At 71.1% G+C, this 15,602-nt stretch overlaps 1 protein-coding gene across 1 annotated transcript; it reads left to right on the forward strand.

Moving 5' to 3' along the window:
- The first annotated feature begins 7,326 nt into the window (after nucleotides 1-7,326).
- On the forward strand, nucleotides 7,327-13,890 carry PDE4C (phosphodiesterase 4C). The gene is made up of 15 exons (XM_035567755.1): nucleotides 7,327-7,463; nucleotides 9,387-9,575; nucleotides 9,662-9,698; nucleotides 9,809-9,882; nucleotides 10,010-10,059; nucleotides 10,610-10,722; nucleotides 10,848-10,941; nucleotides 11,649-11,827; nucleotides 11,946-12,044; nucleotides 12,123-12,287; nucleotides 12,370-12,469; nucleotides 12,559-12,713; nucleotides 12,806-12,928; nucleotides 13,129-13,311; nucleotides 13,381-13,890. Exons 1-15 carry the CDS (start codon nucleotides 7,327-7,329, stop codon nucleotides 13,888-13,890), a joined length of 2,208 nt encoding a protein of 735 aa, XP_035423648.1.
- Nucleotides 13,891-15,602: the final 1,712 nt, after the last annotated feature.

The raw sequence follows: 15,602 nt of genomic DNA on the forward strand, positions 1-15,602 counted from the left end.
GGGAGCATTTGGGGACAAGTGCCAAGCTGCTGGAGCCCCGGCAGGAGGTGGGGACCTGTTCCGAGCCGTGCCGTGCCAATACAAGAACATCCCAGTCCCCAGGGGGTCGGGGCAAGGCCCGGCACGTTGTGGCTGTGCCGTGGGGAGCGCGGCCTCCCCGGGGGACCCGCGGTGCCGAGGCTGCTGGCCGCAGTTTGCCGGGAGGAAGCGGCCCCGTCCCGGCCGTGCCGTGCCCCAGACGTGCTGCTCCGGCACGGGGCGTCCGCCTGGCACCACTGCAGAGCCTGTGCGGCGCCACGGCCGCCTCCTGCAGCGGGTACGGTGTCTCCCACGTCCACACATACCCACGTCCCTGTGCTTCATGTCCCCGTGTTCCCACATCCTCGTGTCCACGAGTCCCTATGTCCCCAGATCTCTCTGTCTGCATGTCCCCACATTGCTGGTCCCCATATCCCCACAGCCTCATGCCCCTGTGTCCTCATATCCCCATGCTCCCGTGTCCCCACGTCCCACATCCTCATGTCCCCATGTCCCCACATCCCCATCCTCCTGTATCCCCAGGTCCCACATCCTTGTGTCCCTGTGTCCCCACATCCCCACACTGCTGGTCCCCAAGTCCCCACAACCCCATGCCCCTGTGTCCCCAAGTCCCCATGCTCCCCTGTCCCCATGTCCCACATCCTCGTGTCCCCAAGTCCCCATGCTCCTGAGTCCCCATGCCCTGCATCCTCATGTCCCCATGTCCCCACATCCCCATGTCCCCAAGTCATGTCCCCAAGCCCCCATTCTTCTGTGTCCCCATGTCCCCACATCTCCCTGCCCGTGTCCTCGCATCCCCATGTCCCCCCGTCCCCATGTCCTACATCCTCGTGTCCCCAAGTCCCCATGCCCTGCATCCTCATGTCCCCATGTCCGCTATTCCCATGCCCGTGTCCCCCCATCCCCATGTCCCCCAGTCCTGTCCCCACGCCCCCATTCTCCCCTGTCCCCATGTCCCCCCATCCCCCTCCCCGTGTCCCGCCGCTCCGTGTCCGCCCAAGGTCTGCGGGACCCCGGGGGGGAAACTGAGGCACGGGGAGGCGGCGAGGTGGGGGGGGGGTGTGGGGGGGACGGACCCGGTGCTGCGGGGCGGCCCGGGACCGGCAGGGGGCGCCGCCGTCCCCCCACCCCGGGGCAGATAAAGGCGGCGGCGGGAGGCGGCGGAGGGGGAACCGGGAACCGGGAACCGGGAACCGGCGGCGGGGCCCGGGGCGGCGGCAGCAGCGGCGGCATGGCCCGGGGCGAGCTCCGCCTGCTGCTCTGCTGCGCCGCTGCCCTGCTGGCTGCAGGTACCGGGGCACCGGGCACTGGCACCGGGTGGGATTGGGCATCCCGGGGGCACCGGGTGATGGGGAACCCCCGGGACACCGGGACGGGGGGACGGGGGCGCGGGGGGGTGCGGTGCAGCGGGTGGGCTGCGTGCTGCGGGGGCACCGTGCGGGGTTCGTGGGCAGGGGGGGGTGTGGGGAGGGTGCGGGTGGGCTGTGGGTGTCCCCCTGATTTGAAGGGTACCGGGGGGCTCTGCCCCGCTCAGCCCTGCCCCGGGGCTTGCAGCGGGGCAAGGTCCAACCCTACCGGGGGCAGGATGCGGCCCCAATGCTGCCAAACCCGCTGGGCTGGCTGGTGTGTGCGGGGACACGGGTGCCTTGGCACGGCTGGGGGGGGGCTTCGGGGGCCGAGCCCCCACCCAGGACGCGTGGCCGGCACCCACCTCCACGCTGCGTGACATCGCCGTGTCCTCGTGTGTGTCCCTTTTCCAAGGGACAGCAAAACCCCCGCTGCGTGGCCTGGGAACGGCCCGTCCCGGGGGGGCTTTGGGGACCCCTTGGTGGGGTCACACCTGGGGGCCAGCTCTGTCCGCTGGGGCTGGGCTGGCCCCACTCCTCCCCTTGTGCAAACAGCGGTGGGGTGGACAAGGGCGCTGCTGGCACTGCACTGCCCTAAAAATGTGGCACAAGGGCTGGGCTGGCACGTCCCGTGCTGCCGTGTCCCTGCTGCGGCCACCGCGGCACTGCTCTGCTCGTCCCCAACGCCACCAAGCCCGTGATGCGATGCCTTCGGAGGCTCCAGCCCTACCCAGGCCTGGAGTTTGGGGATCAGATATTAATTAAACCCTCGTTTTGTGCTCCTCTGTGCCTGATAAACCCACCTGGAGAATGAGCTGGGGCAGGTGCCGCTATCCCCCCAAGCCCTGCCTGCTCCCCCCCGAGCCCTGCGGCGTCCCTGCTGCCCAGCTCTCTCCTCCACGCCGTAGGGATCGAGCCTGGCACAATTAACACCAGCCCAGCACCGCACACCTCGGGAATGACAGCGTCACTGTCCTGGGCCAGCTCACCCGCGGCTGCCACCACGGGGACACACAACGCGTCCTCAGCCAACTCCTCTGCGTCGGCCAGCGTGGGGACAACCTGGCCGGGGCCGCTGCACCCGGACACGTCCTCTCCGCTCAGCAAAGGGAACACGACAGCACACACACCGTCACCCAGCCCGGCCATGGCTCCCACCCTACGTGGGACCCCAAAAGGAGCGTCATCCATTCCTCTGGCCGTGACATCGGGCTCACCGACAACATCCCCAGCTCCAGCCGCGTCGGTGCCACCCACCACGACCACGGGGGCCGACACGAACACGTCCCTGCCCAGCTCGACCGCAGCACCAAGCCCGTCCTCGTCGGGGCACCCCGAGCCCACTCCTGCTCCCAGCTCTCCTGCTGCGCCCACCCTGAGCCCTGCTCCCAGCACAGCGCCAGCCCCCGGCCCCAGCAACGCCTCGGCCCCCAGCCCCAGCACAGCACCAGCCACCGGCCCCAGCACAGCACCCATCATCGGCCCCAGCCTTGGGGCTGGCCCCTCAGGTGAGGGGGAAGCCCCCCGGTGCAGGCAGGGTGGGATGGGGGGGGGGGGTCTGCACCGTGCCCTGGGTGTTGTGCCCTCCCACGCCGTGCACCACGGGGACTGGATGCGCGCCGGTGCACCAAGGGAGCCCTGAGCCACCGGGTGCCACCAGGTGTCCCTGTCCCCACCCCGGAGCTCCCATGGCTTGGGGGCTGCTCTTGCAGGGGGGCTGCGAGGTGCAGGTCCCTGGGGGGGGTGCCCAGAGCCCTCTGACCCCCTAGGGCTGCCCCAAATCTCTCCCCATTCCCCTTTCTCCATGGTGTTTTTGGGCCACGGTGGGTGAGAAGGTCCCGTGCTGGTCCCCGCTGGGGGGAGGTGACGCAGGGGAGCTGGGTGCAGGGTGACCCATCAGGGCTGCGTGCCGGGGGGTAACGGGGTGCCCGTTTCGCCCCACAGCGCAGCCCCCCACCAAACCCAACCCCGGCCTGGTCGTCATCATCTGCCTCTTCGTCGCGGTGCTGGTGGGGGCCGCGGCGCTGCTGCTGGTGCGGCTGTGCCGCTGCGGGACCCCCCGCTTCCAGCGGCTGGACGAGGTGCCCATGGTGCGTGAGGGGCTTGGGGGGGGGGGGCACGGGGGGCTGCGGGCGCTCACCCCACTCTTTCTCCTCCCCAGAGCAAGGTGTCGGAGGACTTCCCCTTCGCCCAGCACCCCCCCAGATGACCCCACGCTGACGAATAAAGAAGCTGCTGCCTTGACTCTGCTTTCCCGTCTGCCCTGCGCTCTGCACCCCACGGGTGCCAAATCCCAAGGGGGGGCGGGGAGCCCCGAGAGTTTCGGGGGTCCCTTGTGCCAGGCTGGGCTGGAGGTCCCGGGCCAAGGGGGGGCAGGGGGTGGTGGAGCTCAGGGCGCTGGGGGCCGCGCAGCCCCCCCGGAGGGGGTGGGATGGGAGGGAGGGAGCGAGCGGCCAGGCACGCACGCCGCCTTCCTTCTGCTCCGCTGCACTCGGCGGGGGCCGCGGCACGCTCCGGTAAGGGGCTGCGGGGGGCAGGGGGGGGGCACACGGACCCTGCAATAGGGGAGGGGGCAGCACCCCCAAAATGGGGCTGGGCAAGGCGGGGGCACAGCCCTGGGAAAGGGATAAGGGGGGGGGGGGGGGGGTGTGCAGGTGGCACCCATGGAGGAGCTTCTGGGGGCGGTGGGTGCCAGGAGGGGGGGGGCGTTGATCACTAACGCGGTGCCGGGGGGGGGGGGGGGGGGGGTCGTGGCCCAGCGGATGCTCCAAGCTGGGGGGGCTGCGGCCATCCCCGTAGCCTCAGGCCTTTGTCCCCGCGGGTGGCCCCGTGCTCCCTCCCCGGGGACACCGGAGCTGGGGGGCAGCCAGGGACCGGGGGGGGCGCGGGGGGGGGGGGGGGGCTGAAACCCGAGGCGCTGAGGCTGAGCCCCATCAATCACGGGCACCACGCAAAATGTGAGCGGCCCCGCGGGGGGGGGGGAAGGGAAGGGGAGGGGAGGGCCCGGCCGCTTCCCCCCCCACCCCACCGGGGCGTCCCGGTGCTGCCGGAGCCCCCCCCCAGGCTCAGCTCCCCCCCCCCCCCCCAAAGGGACCATGCGACGGAGCCGGACGGCGCTGCCCTTCCTGAGCGCGGAGGTGAGACCGGGGCCGGTACCGGGCACGGGGAGGGGGGCACCGGGACCGGTTTTTTTTTTTTTGCTGGGGGGGGGGGGGGGGGGGAGATGTGCCCCCCCCGGTGGGAGAGTCCCAGCGCCTGGCCCCCGGGGCGGCAATAACCGGGCTGGCGGCGCTCGGCGGGAGTTAATTAGCCCCGTAATGGGCGGTTAATTATTATTCGCCCCTGCGTAATTACGCACCGGCTCCGGGGGATTTTCCAGCGGGATTCCGGGGGGGGGGCGGGGGGGGTGTCCCGGGGGCTCCGTGTGCCCCCCCTCTTTGTGCACCGGAGCCCGGTAAGGGCGGGGGGGGGGGTACGGGAACGCCCCCCCCGCCCCAACCGTTGCAATTTGGGGTCCACACGGCTCCCGGTGCCGCGGATGGGGAGGGGGTGGGGAACCGGGCACCGGGGCACAGCACCACGGAGAGTTCCCTCGGTACCGGCGGTTTTGGGGAGGGGGGGGCGCCCCTCACCTCCCCCCCCCCCCCCTTCATCCCGGTGTCCCCGCAGCGCTGCCGCGACGCCGCCGAGGCCGCCCCGTCGGGACCGGGACCGGGGCCGGGGCCGGTGTCGGGCGCCGTTCGCCGCCGTTTCTCCGGGACCCCGCTGCTGCCGCCGGTGGGCTGCCGGGGGGCGGAAACCGACCCCCCCCGCGTTGTGTTCACCATCGAGGAGAGCGGCCCCAGCAGCGGCGACGAGGCCGAGCCCCCCCGGTAAGAGCGCGGCGGGAGGCGGCTCCGGTACCGGGGGGTGGCCGAGCCTCAGCTCCGCGCCCCCAGCGGGGCCGGGAAGTTAACGGGGGGGGGGTATGGGGGGGTTACCGGGTACCGGGGATGGCCGGGGGGGGGGTCGCGGTGCCGGCGGTTTCAGCACCGGGCAGCGGACAGCGGCCCCCGGGGCACCGGAGCCGGCACCGGGCAGCACCGGGGCTGCGGGTCCGTCCCTCCCGGGGCGTGGGGTGGGGACAGGAGGCTGGGCACAGCCCTGGGGATGTGTCCCCGTCCCCGCCACCTCCGTCCCCATCCCTGTCCCTGTCCCCCCCGTCCCCATCCTTGTGACCCCATCCCTATCCCCGTCCCCCCGTCCCCATTCCTGTCCCCTCACCCCCGTCCCCATGACCCCATTCCTGTCCACCCGTCCCCACCACCTTCGTCCCCAGCCCTGTCCCTCCGTCCCCATCCCTGTGACCCCCATTCCTGTCCCCGTCCCCCCATCCCCGTGACCCCATTCCCATCCCCCCTGTCCCCATTCCCCGTCCCCAAGCCCGCTGCCACCCAGCGCAAGGCCCTGCCCGGAGGTGACCTCGGTCCCTCCTTGGCACGGCTGCGGGGTTATTTTTGGGCCATTCCCGCCCCCTCTCGCCGTGCCTGTCCCAGCCTGGCTTTGCGGGGACAGCACGGGGCTGTCCCAGCCAAGGGACCTGGCTCCAGCCCGGCCACGCTGTGCCCCGGCTCCTGTGTCACCTGCTGTCCACCCCCTGCGCGGACACGTGTCCCTGTTGGGGACAGCCGCAGCCCCGCAGGGGACAGGGACTGGCTGTCCTGGGGACAGGGACTGGCTGTCCTGCGGCCGGTCCTGCCCAGCCCTGGCTGTCCCATGGGCTCCTGGCTGCCAGGCGGGGACAGCTCTGTCCCCACCCTGACGTCCCCCGCTACCCCCTGCGCCCTGATGGCGCAACACCCTCCTGATGTCCCCGTGCTCCAACGCGGCGGGTCCCCAGCGCCGGGACCCCCACCCGACGGCCTCGGGGCTCCCGTGGGTGCCGCCGTGCCGGGGGGGCCCTGCTTGGGTCCCCGCCAGCCGCGGGATATTTTTACCTCCGCCGGGGACAGCAGGTATCCGGCTGCGTCAGCGGGGCCGCGGGGTCGGGCTGGCGGGCACCCGGCTCCCACGGCCAGCCCGGGGCGACGCGGGACAGCGGCTCCCTGGTGGGTCCCAGCCCGCTCCGTGTCCCCCGCCGTGTCCCCAAACTGGGCAGCCAGGAGGGGCTGGGGGACACCAGGGGGGGCGAGGGCAGGTTTGGTTCTGGTGGGTCCCTCGGTGGCACCGTGGCGCGGCCACACGGTGTGTCCGGGTTGAGCTGTGTCCCTCGGGGGCACGGTGACATGCCCGTGTTGTGCGCCTGGGGTGCTCGGGGCTCGGCTGCGTCCCTCGGCGGCCACTCCGCCAGGATCCCTCGGTGGCCCGCTTCACGTGCTCAGGATCCTTGGGGCTGAGCCGTGTGGCTCGATGGCACCGCGGCACGGCCACTGCAGCTGTCCCGGCTGCTCCGGGCTCAGCCCTGTCCCTCGGTGGCACCGTGGCGCGTCCTCACCGTGTGCCCACCTTGCTCCGGGCTCAGCCGTGTCCCTCGGCGGCCTCTCCACGTGGCCGTGGCGCACGGCGCTCGGCGCGGCGTTTCCGCACGTGGCCGGGCAGAGCATCCTCGCCCTTCTGGGCACAGCTGCCACCTCGGGGACAGCACAGCGCCCCGGGGCGCGGGGCCAACGGGTGGCCACGTGCCCGGCGAGCCAGGCACACACGCGGGACTGATGGAGCCAAGCGGGACGCTGGGGGGGGTCCGCTCCGTGCGCCGGCCGCCCGAGCCAGACAGTTGTTTAATTTCCCAGGCGCGGGCGGGAGGGGGATGGAAACTTTCCCGGGGCTGCGAGGGCTGGGACAGCCGCGCGCTTCCTGCTCCTCACCGGCGGGCAGCAGCTCCCCGCCGCTCGGGTCCCCGTCCCCCCGCTGCGCCCATGGGGCCGGACCCCCGCCGGCGCGCCGGAGCGCCCTGAGCGGCGCCATGCTGCCCTCCCCGGGGGCTTCGCCCGTGGGGTCCCCCCGCGGGTCCCCCCGCAATTCCCCCGTGCTCTTCAGGAAGCTCCTGGTGAACCAGAGCATCCGCCTGCAGCGGCGCTTCACCGTGGCGCATCCCCTCTGGTAAGGGGGGGGGGACCCCGGCGAGGGGGTCCTTGGGGGGGGGAGGAGGCGGTGGGATGCGGGGACGGGGTCGGCATGGACACCCCCCCCCCCCCAAATTTGCTGCCATGTGTCCCCCTCATCTGTGTGCCTGGCGGGACGTGGGGCTGAGCCCCCCCGTGCCCACAGGGCTGAGCGGGGCAGGGGGCGATGCTGGCTGAGCACGGGCGCGCTCGTTGCACCGCTGGGACCCAGCAGGGCCGGGGGGGAGGTGGGGGGGGGGGCTTTGTGTGCTGCGGCATTTGCCCCCGTGGCCCCAAATGGCGGGGGGGGCTTTTTTTTTCGGCACAGCAAGAGGGGAAGGAGGCAGCGACCCCCAGCAGGGCCACGCAGCCCCCGTGTGGGCGCCCGTGGGTGCCCGCGGGTGCTGGGGCGACGTGGGGATCAGCAGATCCCTCCTCAGTGGCAACAGCAGCTATTTATAGCGGCCCCCCCAGCCCCCCCCCGCTGCCCGACACCGCTCGGCATGGAAAGTATTTCTGAATTCGGCACCAGCCCTCCCGGGGCCACCGTCCTGGCCGTGCCCCCCGGTCCCATTCCCCGTGTGGGGCACGGCCACCGGTGGGGACCCCGTGTGTGTCCCCCCCCCCCCCCCCGCCTCGTCCTCCCGGTGACGCCGTGCCCGGGGTCGGGGCTGTCCCCTGGGGTGGCAGCGGGGTCGGAGGTGGCCGCGCCGTGCCGGAGAGGGGGGAACAAACCCACAATTCACGCGCGGGGCTGTAGGAGCTACAATGGGGCTTTGTGTCCCCGGTACCATCGGGGACGCGAGGCAGAGGCAGGACAAGGGGCTGCGGGAGGGCTGGACGCGGCGCTGGGCGCAGCGGGGCCGGGGGCATGCAGCCGGGGAGCCGCTGCCCGTCCCGGAGGCACTCCTGCATCAGGTAGGTCCCAGCGGCGCGACGGGGACGGGGACGTGTGGCCGTGCTCTCTCCCCAGGGTGGCTCGTCCCTGTCCCCGTGGGGGTGGCGGCTCCGGGAGGGGACAGGAGCTGGGTGGCCCTCGCTGCGTCCCCGTGCGCAGCCTTTCCCATGACCCCAGGGCCAGCGGGGTGGCAGCTGCTGAGGGGACACCGCAGGGCCACCATCTCTGTCCCCACGTCTCCCGTCCCCCCTGCGAGCCCGGGGTCCGCACGGCTGCGGGGTGGCTCTGCCCGGGATGGCACCAGGCCACCACCAGCACGTCCCCAAGGACCAGAGCTTGGCTTCCTTGGTGGTTTCTGTCCTTCGATGTCCCCTGGCTCGGTGCCTGGCCGGGACGCTGTCCCCCATGGGACGTGGCTCCCCGAGCAGAGGCTGACGGAGGCTTTCGAGGACTCGCGGCGATTGGGGATCACGGCGCCGGGGACACGGGGAGTGACGGGCAGGAGCCGGCCCTCCCCGGGCTCTCCGGAGCCAGGAGCCCTGTGTCAAGAGCTGGGGCTCCTGTCCTAGCCCGGTGACAAGGGACAACCCGCCTGGACCCCGCCGTGCCACCCGGTGGCTCCATGAGCACCGAGTTGTGCCCGCGCTCAGCACCGGGGCAAAGGGACCAGGCTGCGCGGTGACCGGTGTCCCCACCAAGCTGGGATGGGGCACAGAGAGCCCGGCAAGCCCGGTGCCGTGTCCCAAAGCTCCCGTTGTCTGCAGCTGGGCTGGGGGACAACCGTTGTCCTCGGCTGGTGGCACCGCTGGGGACGTGCCCGGCTGTTTGCCGTGCGTTTGGGGGGGGGTCGCTGCTCTCCGCAGGGTGTCCCTTGGTGTCCCTGTGTCCGAAGGTGGCAGCCCAGCCTTGCCCTGGCTGTGAACGGGGACGGCAGCGGTGTCCCCAGCACCTCTCAGATGAGGTCCCCGCGACACCGCCGAGGCCGCCCGCCCTGTTCCAGCCTTGTCCCCTGTCCCCTCGCAGCTTCGACCTGGAGAATGGCCTCCCGGGCAGGGGTGCGCTGGACCCCCAGGCCAGCCCGGGCGCGGGGCTGGTGCTGCAGGGCACCTTCAGCCACGGCCAGCGCCGCGAGTCCTTCCTCTACCGCTCCGACAGCGACTACGACCTGTCCCCCAAGGCCATGTCCCGCAACTCCTCCATCGCCAGCGACCTGTGAGTTCCCCCCTGTCCCCCCCCAGGTCCCCCCCCCCGTCCCAGGTCTCCCCCCCCCAGCTCACGCGCCCCTTTGCTCCCCGCAGGCACGGCGAGGACATGATCGTCACGCCGTTCGCCCAGGTACGGCCCCGTGGCGAGGAGGGGACGCGTCCCCGTGTCCCCAGCATGCAGGGGCGGGGGGACGGGGGGGTTACAGCCCGGCCCCAGCCCCCCCCCTCTGTCCCCCCTAGGTCCTGGCCAGCCTCCGCACCATCCGCAGCAACTTCGCGGTGCTGATGCACCTCCAGGACCGCGCCGGCACCAAGTGAGCGGGGTGCGGGGTGGGGAGGGCGATGTGTGGGGGGGTCACAGCTCAAGGCGGGGGGGCACAGCTCGAGGCGGGGGGGCACAGCTCGTGGCATCCCGGCCGCTCAGCCCCGTGCGTTTCGCAGGCGAGCCTCGAGCAGCAGCCTCCCCTCCGCGAGCAAGGCCAGCCTCTCCGGTGAGTGCCCCCGACGGGAAAATAAGGGGATGCTTTTGGGGTCGGCTGGCTGTCCCCGCACCTGGGGACGGGGCGTGCCGGCACCCACAGGGCACAGCGGTGTCCCCAGCACCCGGGGCAGAGCGGTGGCTTTGCCCTTTGGGATCCATGTCGGGTTTTCAGCGGCTCCTGCTGCCCGTCCGCCCTTGGTGCGGTGGCGGCGGCGGTGGAAAGGCTCCGGTTGACGTCAAACCTTCCATTAATAAAAACCCCGGGCGTCGAGCGGGGCCCCGCAGGAGCCCCGGGCTGGGCGTCACCTCGAGGTGACGTTCCACCCCCCCCCCCCACTCCACCACCACCACCACCACGCTGCGTGCCGGGGACCATGCGGCCGCCTCGAGCCCAGCCGCACGGGGATGCTCAGCACCGGTCCCCGGCCCTGGCCACCCACCGTGGCCCTCCGTGGTCCCGGGGAAGGGGGACACGTGAACATCCCGGGGTGGGGACGGCGGGGTCGGGACCCCCCGTGCGTCCCCGTGCCCGGCGGCGACGCGGTGGCTGCCCCCGGCAGAGGATGCCCAGCAGAAGCTCTCGCTGGAGACCCTGGAGGAGCTGGACTGGTGCCTGGACCAGCTGGAGACGCTGCAGACCAGGCACTCGGTCAGCGAGATGGCCTCCAACAAGGTAAGGGCACCCCACGAGACCCCCCCGGGGTGAGGACAGACCCCCCCGGGGGGGGTGGGGGGGGTGGGGCGGCGGCGGGGATGTGTGGCCCCCACCTGTGGCTGAGCCCCCGCCGCCGCCCGCAGTTTAAGCGGATGCTGAACCGGGAGCTGTCGCACCTCTCGGAGACCAGCCGCTCGGGGAACCAGGTCTCCGAGTACATCTCCAGCACCTTCCTGGGTGAGTACCCCCCCCACACACACCCAGGGGGGGGCCGGGGCTGCCCACACGCCCCCCCCCCCCTGCAGCTCGGGGAGCACGCAGCGGGGTCTGCGAGGAGCCGGGCGCGAATCCTGCCCCGGGGCCCAGCACCTCGGCGCTGTGCCCTGCAGCGCCGGGCGTCCGTGGGGACAGTGCCGGCAGCTGGGGCGGCTTGTTTGGGGCAAAAAAATGAAAATATTTATACAGGGGAGCGGGGCGGGGGGGGGGGGGGGCGCTTTCTCAGGTGTCTCCATGGGGGTGTCACAGCCTTTGTGCTGGCTGTGAGTGCTGGTGCAGACTGGTGTATACTGGTGCACGCCGGTACAGGCTCGTGTAAGCTGGTGCACGCTAGCGCATGCTGGTGCAGACTGGTGCACGCTGGTGCATACTGGTGCACGCTGGCGCAGACTGGTGCACACTGGTCTGGTTCAGACTGGTGCAGACTGGTGCACGCTGGTGCAAGGGCGGGCGGCCTGCCCAGGGCTCTCCCTGCACGGGGGGGACCCCGGGGGGGCCCAGACCCCGCTGCAGACGGGTGGGGGAAGCTCCCGGCATCCCCCCGCGCGCCCCCCCCGTTGCCATGGCATCGCGGTGCTATCCCCGCCGGCTGACGTCAATCGGGGGGGGGGGGGGATCCACGAGGGGGGGTGGGCCGGGCTCCCCCCGCTCACCGCCCCCCCCCCCAGACAAGCAGCACGAGGTGGAGATCCCCTCGGCGCTGCCCAAGGACAAGGAGAAGGAGCGGAAGAAGCGCCCCATGTCGCAGATCAGCGGCGTCAGGAAGCTCACGCACGGCTCCAGCCTCGCCGCCGCCGGCATCCCTCGCTTCGGGGTGCGCACGGACCACGAGGGGCTGCTGGCCAAGGTGAGCCCCAGCGCCCACCGCGGGGGGGTCCCGATCCCATTGTGGGGTCCCCGGCACCAGTCCCCGCAGACCCCCCTTGTCCTTCTGACCCCCCCCCCCCCCTCCCCCCCCGCCCCAGGAGCTGGAGGACACCAACAAGTGGGGTCTGGACGTGTTCAAAGTCGCCGAGTATTCGGGCAACCGCCCGCTGACGGTCATCATGTACAGCATCTTCCAGGTGAGCCCCCCGGGGGCCGTCCCCGTCCCCGTCCCCGTATCCCAAACGGGGACCAGCCACCTCCCGCCTTCCCCGCAGGAGCGCGACCTGATGAAGACCTTCCGCATCCCCGCCGACACCTTCATCACCTACATGCTGACGCTGGAGGACCACTACCACGCCGACGTGGCCTACCACAACAACATCCACGCCGCCGACGTGGCCCAGTCCACCCACGTCCTCCTCTCCACGCCGGCGCTGGAGGTGAGCCGTGGTTCCTCCGGGTTGCTGAGCACCCGCACCGGGGCCGTAACCCGTCTGTGCTGCCTTTTTCCCCCGTTCCCAGGCCGTCTTCACAGACCTGGAGATCATGGCTGCCATCTTCGCCAGCGCCATCCACGACGTCGACCACCCCGGGGTCTCCAACCAGTTCCTCATCAACACCAGTGAGCCAGGAGGCGGGGAGGGGGTGAGGGGGTGTAGGGGACCCCCGGTGTCCCCAGGCCGTCCCGGGGTGACCGGTGCCATCTCGCAGACTCGGAGCTGGCGCTGATGTACAACGACGCCTCGGTGCTGGAGAACCACCACCTAGCCGTGGGCTTCAAGCTCCTCCAGGAGGAGAACTGCGACATCTTCCAGAACCTGAGCAAGAAGCAGAGGCAGTCGCTCCGTAAAATGGCCATCGACATGGTACGGGGGGCCCGGACCGCCCCGGGGTGCTGGGCTGGGGGGGCTTCGTGGTGGGGTCAGGCTGAGCCGCGTGTCCTGCTCGCCCTGCCCAGGTGCTGGCCACGGACATGTCCAAGCACATGAACCTGCTGGCGGATCTGAAGACCATGGTGGAGACCAAGAAGGTGACCAGCCTGGGGGTGCTGCTGCTGGATAACTACTCCGACCGCATCCAGGTGGGCTCGGGGACGCGGGCAGGGAAACGTTTCTGCAGCCCGTGGCATCGGGTCCTGGCTTCGGGACATCCTCTTTGGTGCCACCACCAACCCCAGCTGGCCGCCACCAAGGGGGGCACCCAGGACAAGGTGCCCCAGGACCCGTGACGGTGGCCCTGGGGGACGAGGGCCGTTGGGCGAGCGGTGCGGTGGCCGTGCAGGTGCTGCAGAACATGGTGCACTGCGCCGACCTCAGCAACCCCACCAAGCCGCTGGAGCTGTACCGGCAGTGGACCGACCGCATCATGGAGGAGTTCTTCCGCCAGGGTGACCGTGAGCGGGAGAAGGGGATGGAGATCAGCCCCATGTGCGACAAGCACACCGCCTCCGTGGAGAAGTCCCAGGTGGGGGGCACGGCGCGGGGCTGGGGGGCCATGGGGCCGTGGTGGGTGCTGAGCTCTGCCTTCCCGCAGGTGGGCTTCATCGACTTCATCGCCCACCCGCTGTGGGAGACCTGGGCCGACCTGGTGCACCCCGATGCCCAGGAGATCCTGGACACGCTGGAGGACAACCGGGAGTGGTACCAGAGCATGATCCCGCGCAGCCCCTCCCCACCTCCCGAGGGTCCCGGGGTGCCCCCCGCCGCCACCGACAAGTTCCAGTTCGAGATGACGCTGGAGGAGGAGGAGGGCGAGTCGGACACGGAGCTGGAGGGGCCCGAGAGCCCCTTGGACGAGGACAACAGTGGCTCCAAGACGCCGGCCACGGATGACTCGGAGTCGGCCGACACCGAGCGCCTCTCACCTGGCTCCAGGGACCGGGACTTGCCCCAGGGTGGGTGCCCCGGGGACGTGGACAACCGGCGGGCGCTGGAGGGGACGCTGACGAACGACGGTGGCAGCTCAGCGCCAGGCTCCGAGGGCAGCCAGGAGCTGTGCCTGGACACGGAGGGCAACGTCACATTCCTGCCCCTGGGCACGTAGTGGCCCCGGCCAGCAGGTCCCGTCGCTGCCACAGGGACGTGGGACACGGCGTTGCCCCAGCGAGTGCCACGGGCACCCCAGGCTCCTGGCATCGTCACCGCTGGGACCGGGGCGGCCGTCGGGATGCGGAGGGACCTGAGGAATGTCCCCACACGGCAGCTGGGCAGGTACCGATGGGCACAAGGACACCACTGCTCATTCCCTCCTGACTGTCCCCTGCTCCCACCCAGCGTCCCGACGTCCAGGTGCTGGGAAAGGTCCCCCGTCGCCTGCAAACGGGTGCTTTGCTCCTGCCCTGTCCCAGCCCTGGGCACACTGTGGCTCCCTGGGGAGATGTCCCCCGTTGTGCCAGGCACAGCCAAAAGTGTTTGGGTGTCTGGGTGGCATGAGGCTCCCCGGTGTCAGGGCACGTGGCCGGGCACCAGGGCACGATGCTGGCTGCTTGGGCACGAGTCAGGGGGTTTATTTATTTGGGGATGGGGTCACTTTTTAAAGCCTTTTGTAGCTCACTTTTTAATACCAGCCTCACCTAGGCGCACTCACGCGTTTCTGTGGCAGAAGCTGCTCCGACTGTGACCAGCACCCGAAATGCTGCACTTATACTTTGCACTTTGGGCCCCGCCGGGCGCTGCAGCCCCACGTGTCTCTGCAGGGAACGGGGCAGCCCCCGGGGTCGTTTCGGTTTCTTCCTTCACCCTCCAGATATTAAACCTGGTTTGTTCCCCCCTAAATGTGATCCTTCTGAACTCCTTTTTTCGCTGTGCTTCCACGGGAGCTCTGGCTGTGCTGGTGCTTGGCGTCTAGGCGCTGTGGTCGGGCAGCACCCTGGGGCCTCCATCCCCAGGGACCGGCGTGGTTGGTGGCCCCATTGCCTGCCAGGCCCCGGGGAGGGCCCTGCTCTTGTGTTTGAACAAAAGCGAGCTCCTCCCTGGAAATGTCGATCCATCACTGGCAAACACAACCGGCTAAGGTAAATATTTAATCGCCGGCTTGGCGCGGCGCGGAGCCTGTTCCCTGCTCTTCCGCATTGCTCCCGAGGGTGATTTATCTGCAAACACGTCCCCACCCACGGCACTGCCCTCCTGCCCGGCCCTGCTGCGTGGGGCCCTGCCAGCCCTCACCCCAGTGCAGCAGGGGGGTCCCCACTGCCCCCCCTGCCCTCCCCACACCCCAAATCCCCCCTTTGATAGCGGGGCCACGGCGAGGGGCCGCGATGGGAAGGAAACGTCAGGTTTCTGGGGCTCGGCTGGGAGCGACGGGTGCCACAGGGGCTGGCGGGTGGCTCTGCGCCATCCCTGCTCGGCAGGCAGGTGCTCGGCGGCCCCGCAGCCCTGCTGATGGAGCGGGGCTGTGACCGTCAGCCCCACAGGGACCAGGTACACCGTACAGCGCCCAGCTCCAGCAAGCTGGGAGCTGGGAGGATGTCAGCCAAAAAAAAAACCCTTCACTGAGGCGACGCCGTGCCAAGGAGGGCGGTGGTGCTGCCTGCGGGCTGTCGGAGCGTCCCCGCCATGGGTGCTGCCGCCGGGCGCCCAGCACCCAACTGGATGGTGCCCTCCAGCGGCTGGCAGGCTGCAGCCCGGGGTGTCGGGCTCGGGCATCCCGCAGGCCCCACACACACACATCCCGCTCCTCGGGGCTCGGTGCGGTGCCCGGCTCCGCCATCCCGCAGGCTCCTTGGGGCTGCGCCGGCACCTGAGGGGTGAGGGAGA

The sequence above is a fragment of the Cygnus atratus genome, chromosome 26 (assembly GCF_013377495.2).
Source record: "Cygnus atratus isolate AKBS03 ecotype Queensland, Australia chromosome 26, CAtr_DNAZoo_HiC_assembly, whole genome shotgun sequence".
Classification (NCBI taxonomy): Eukaryota; Metazoa; Chordata; class Aves; order Anseriformes; family Anatidae; genus Cygnus; species Cygnus atratus.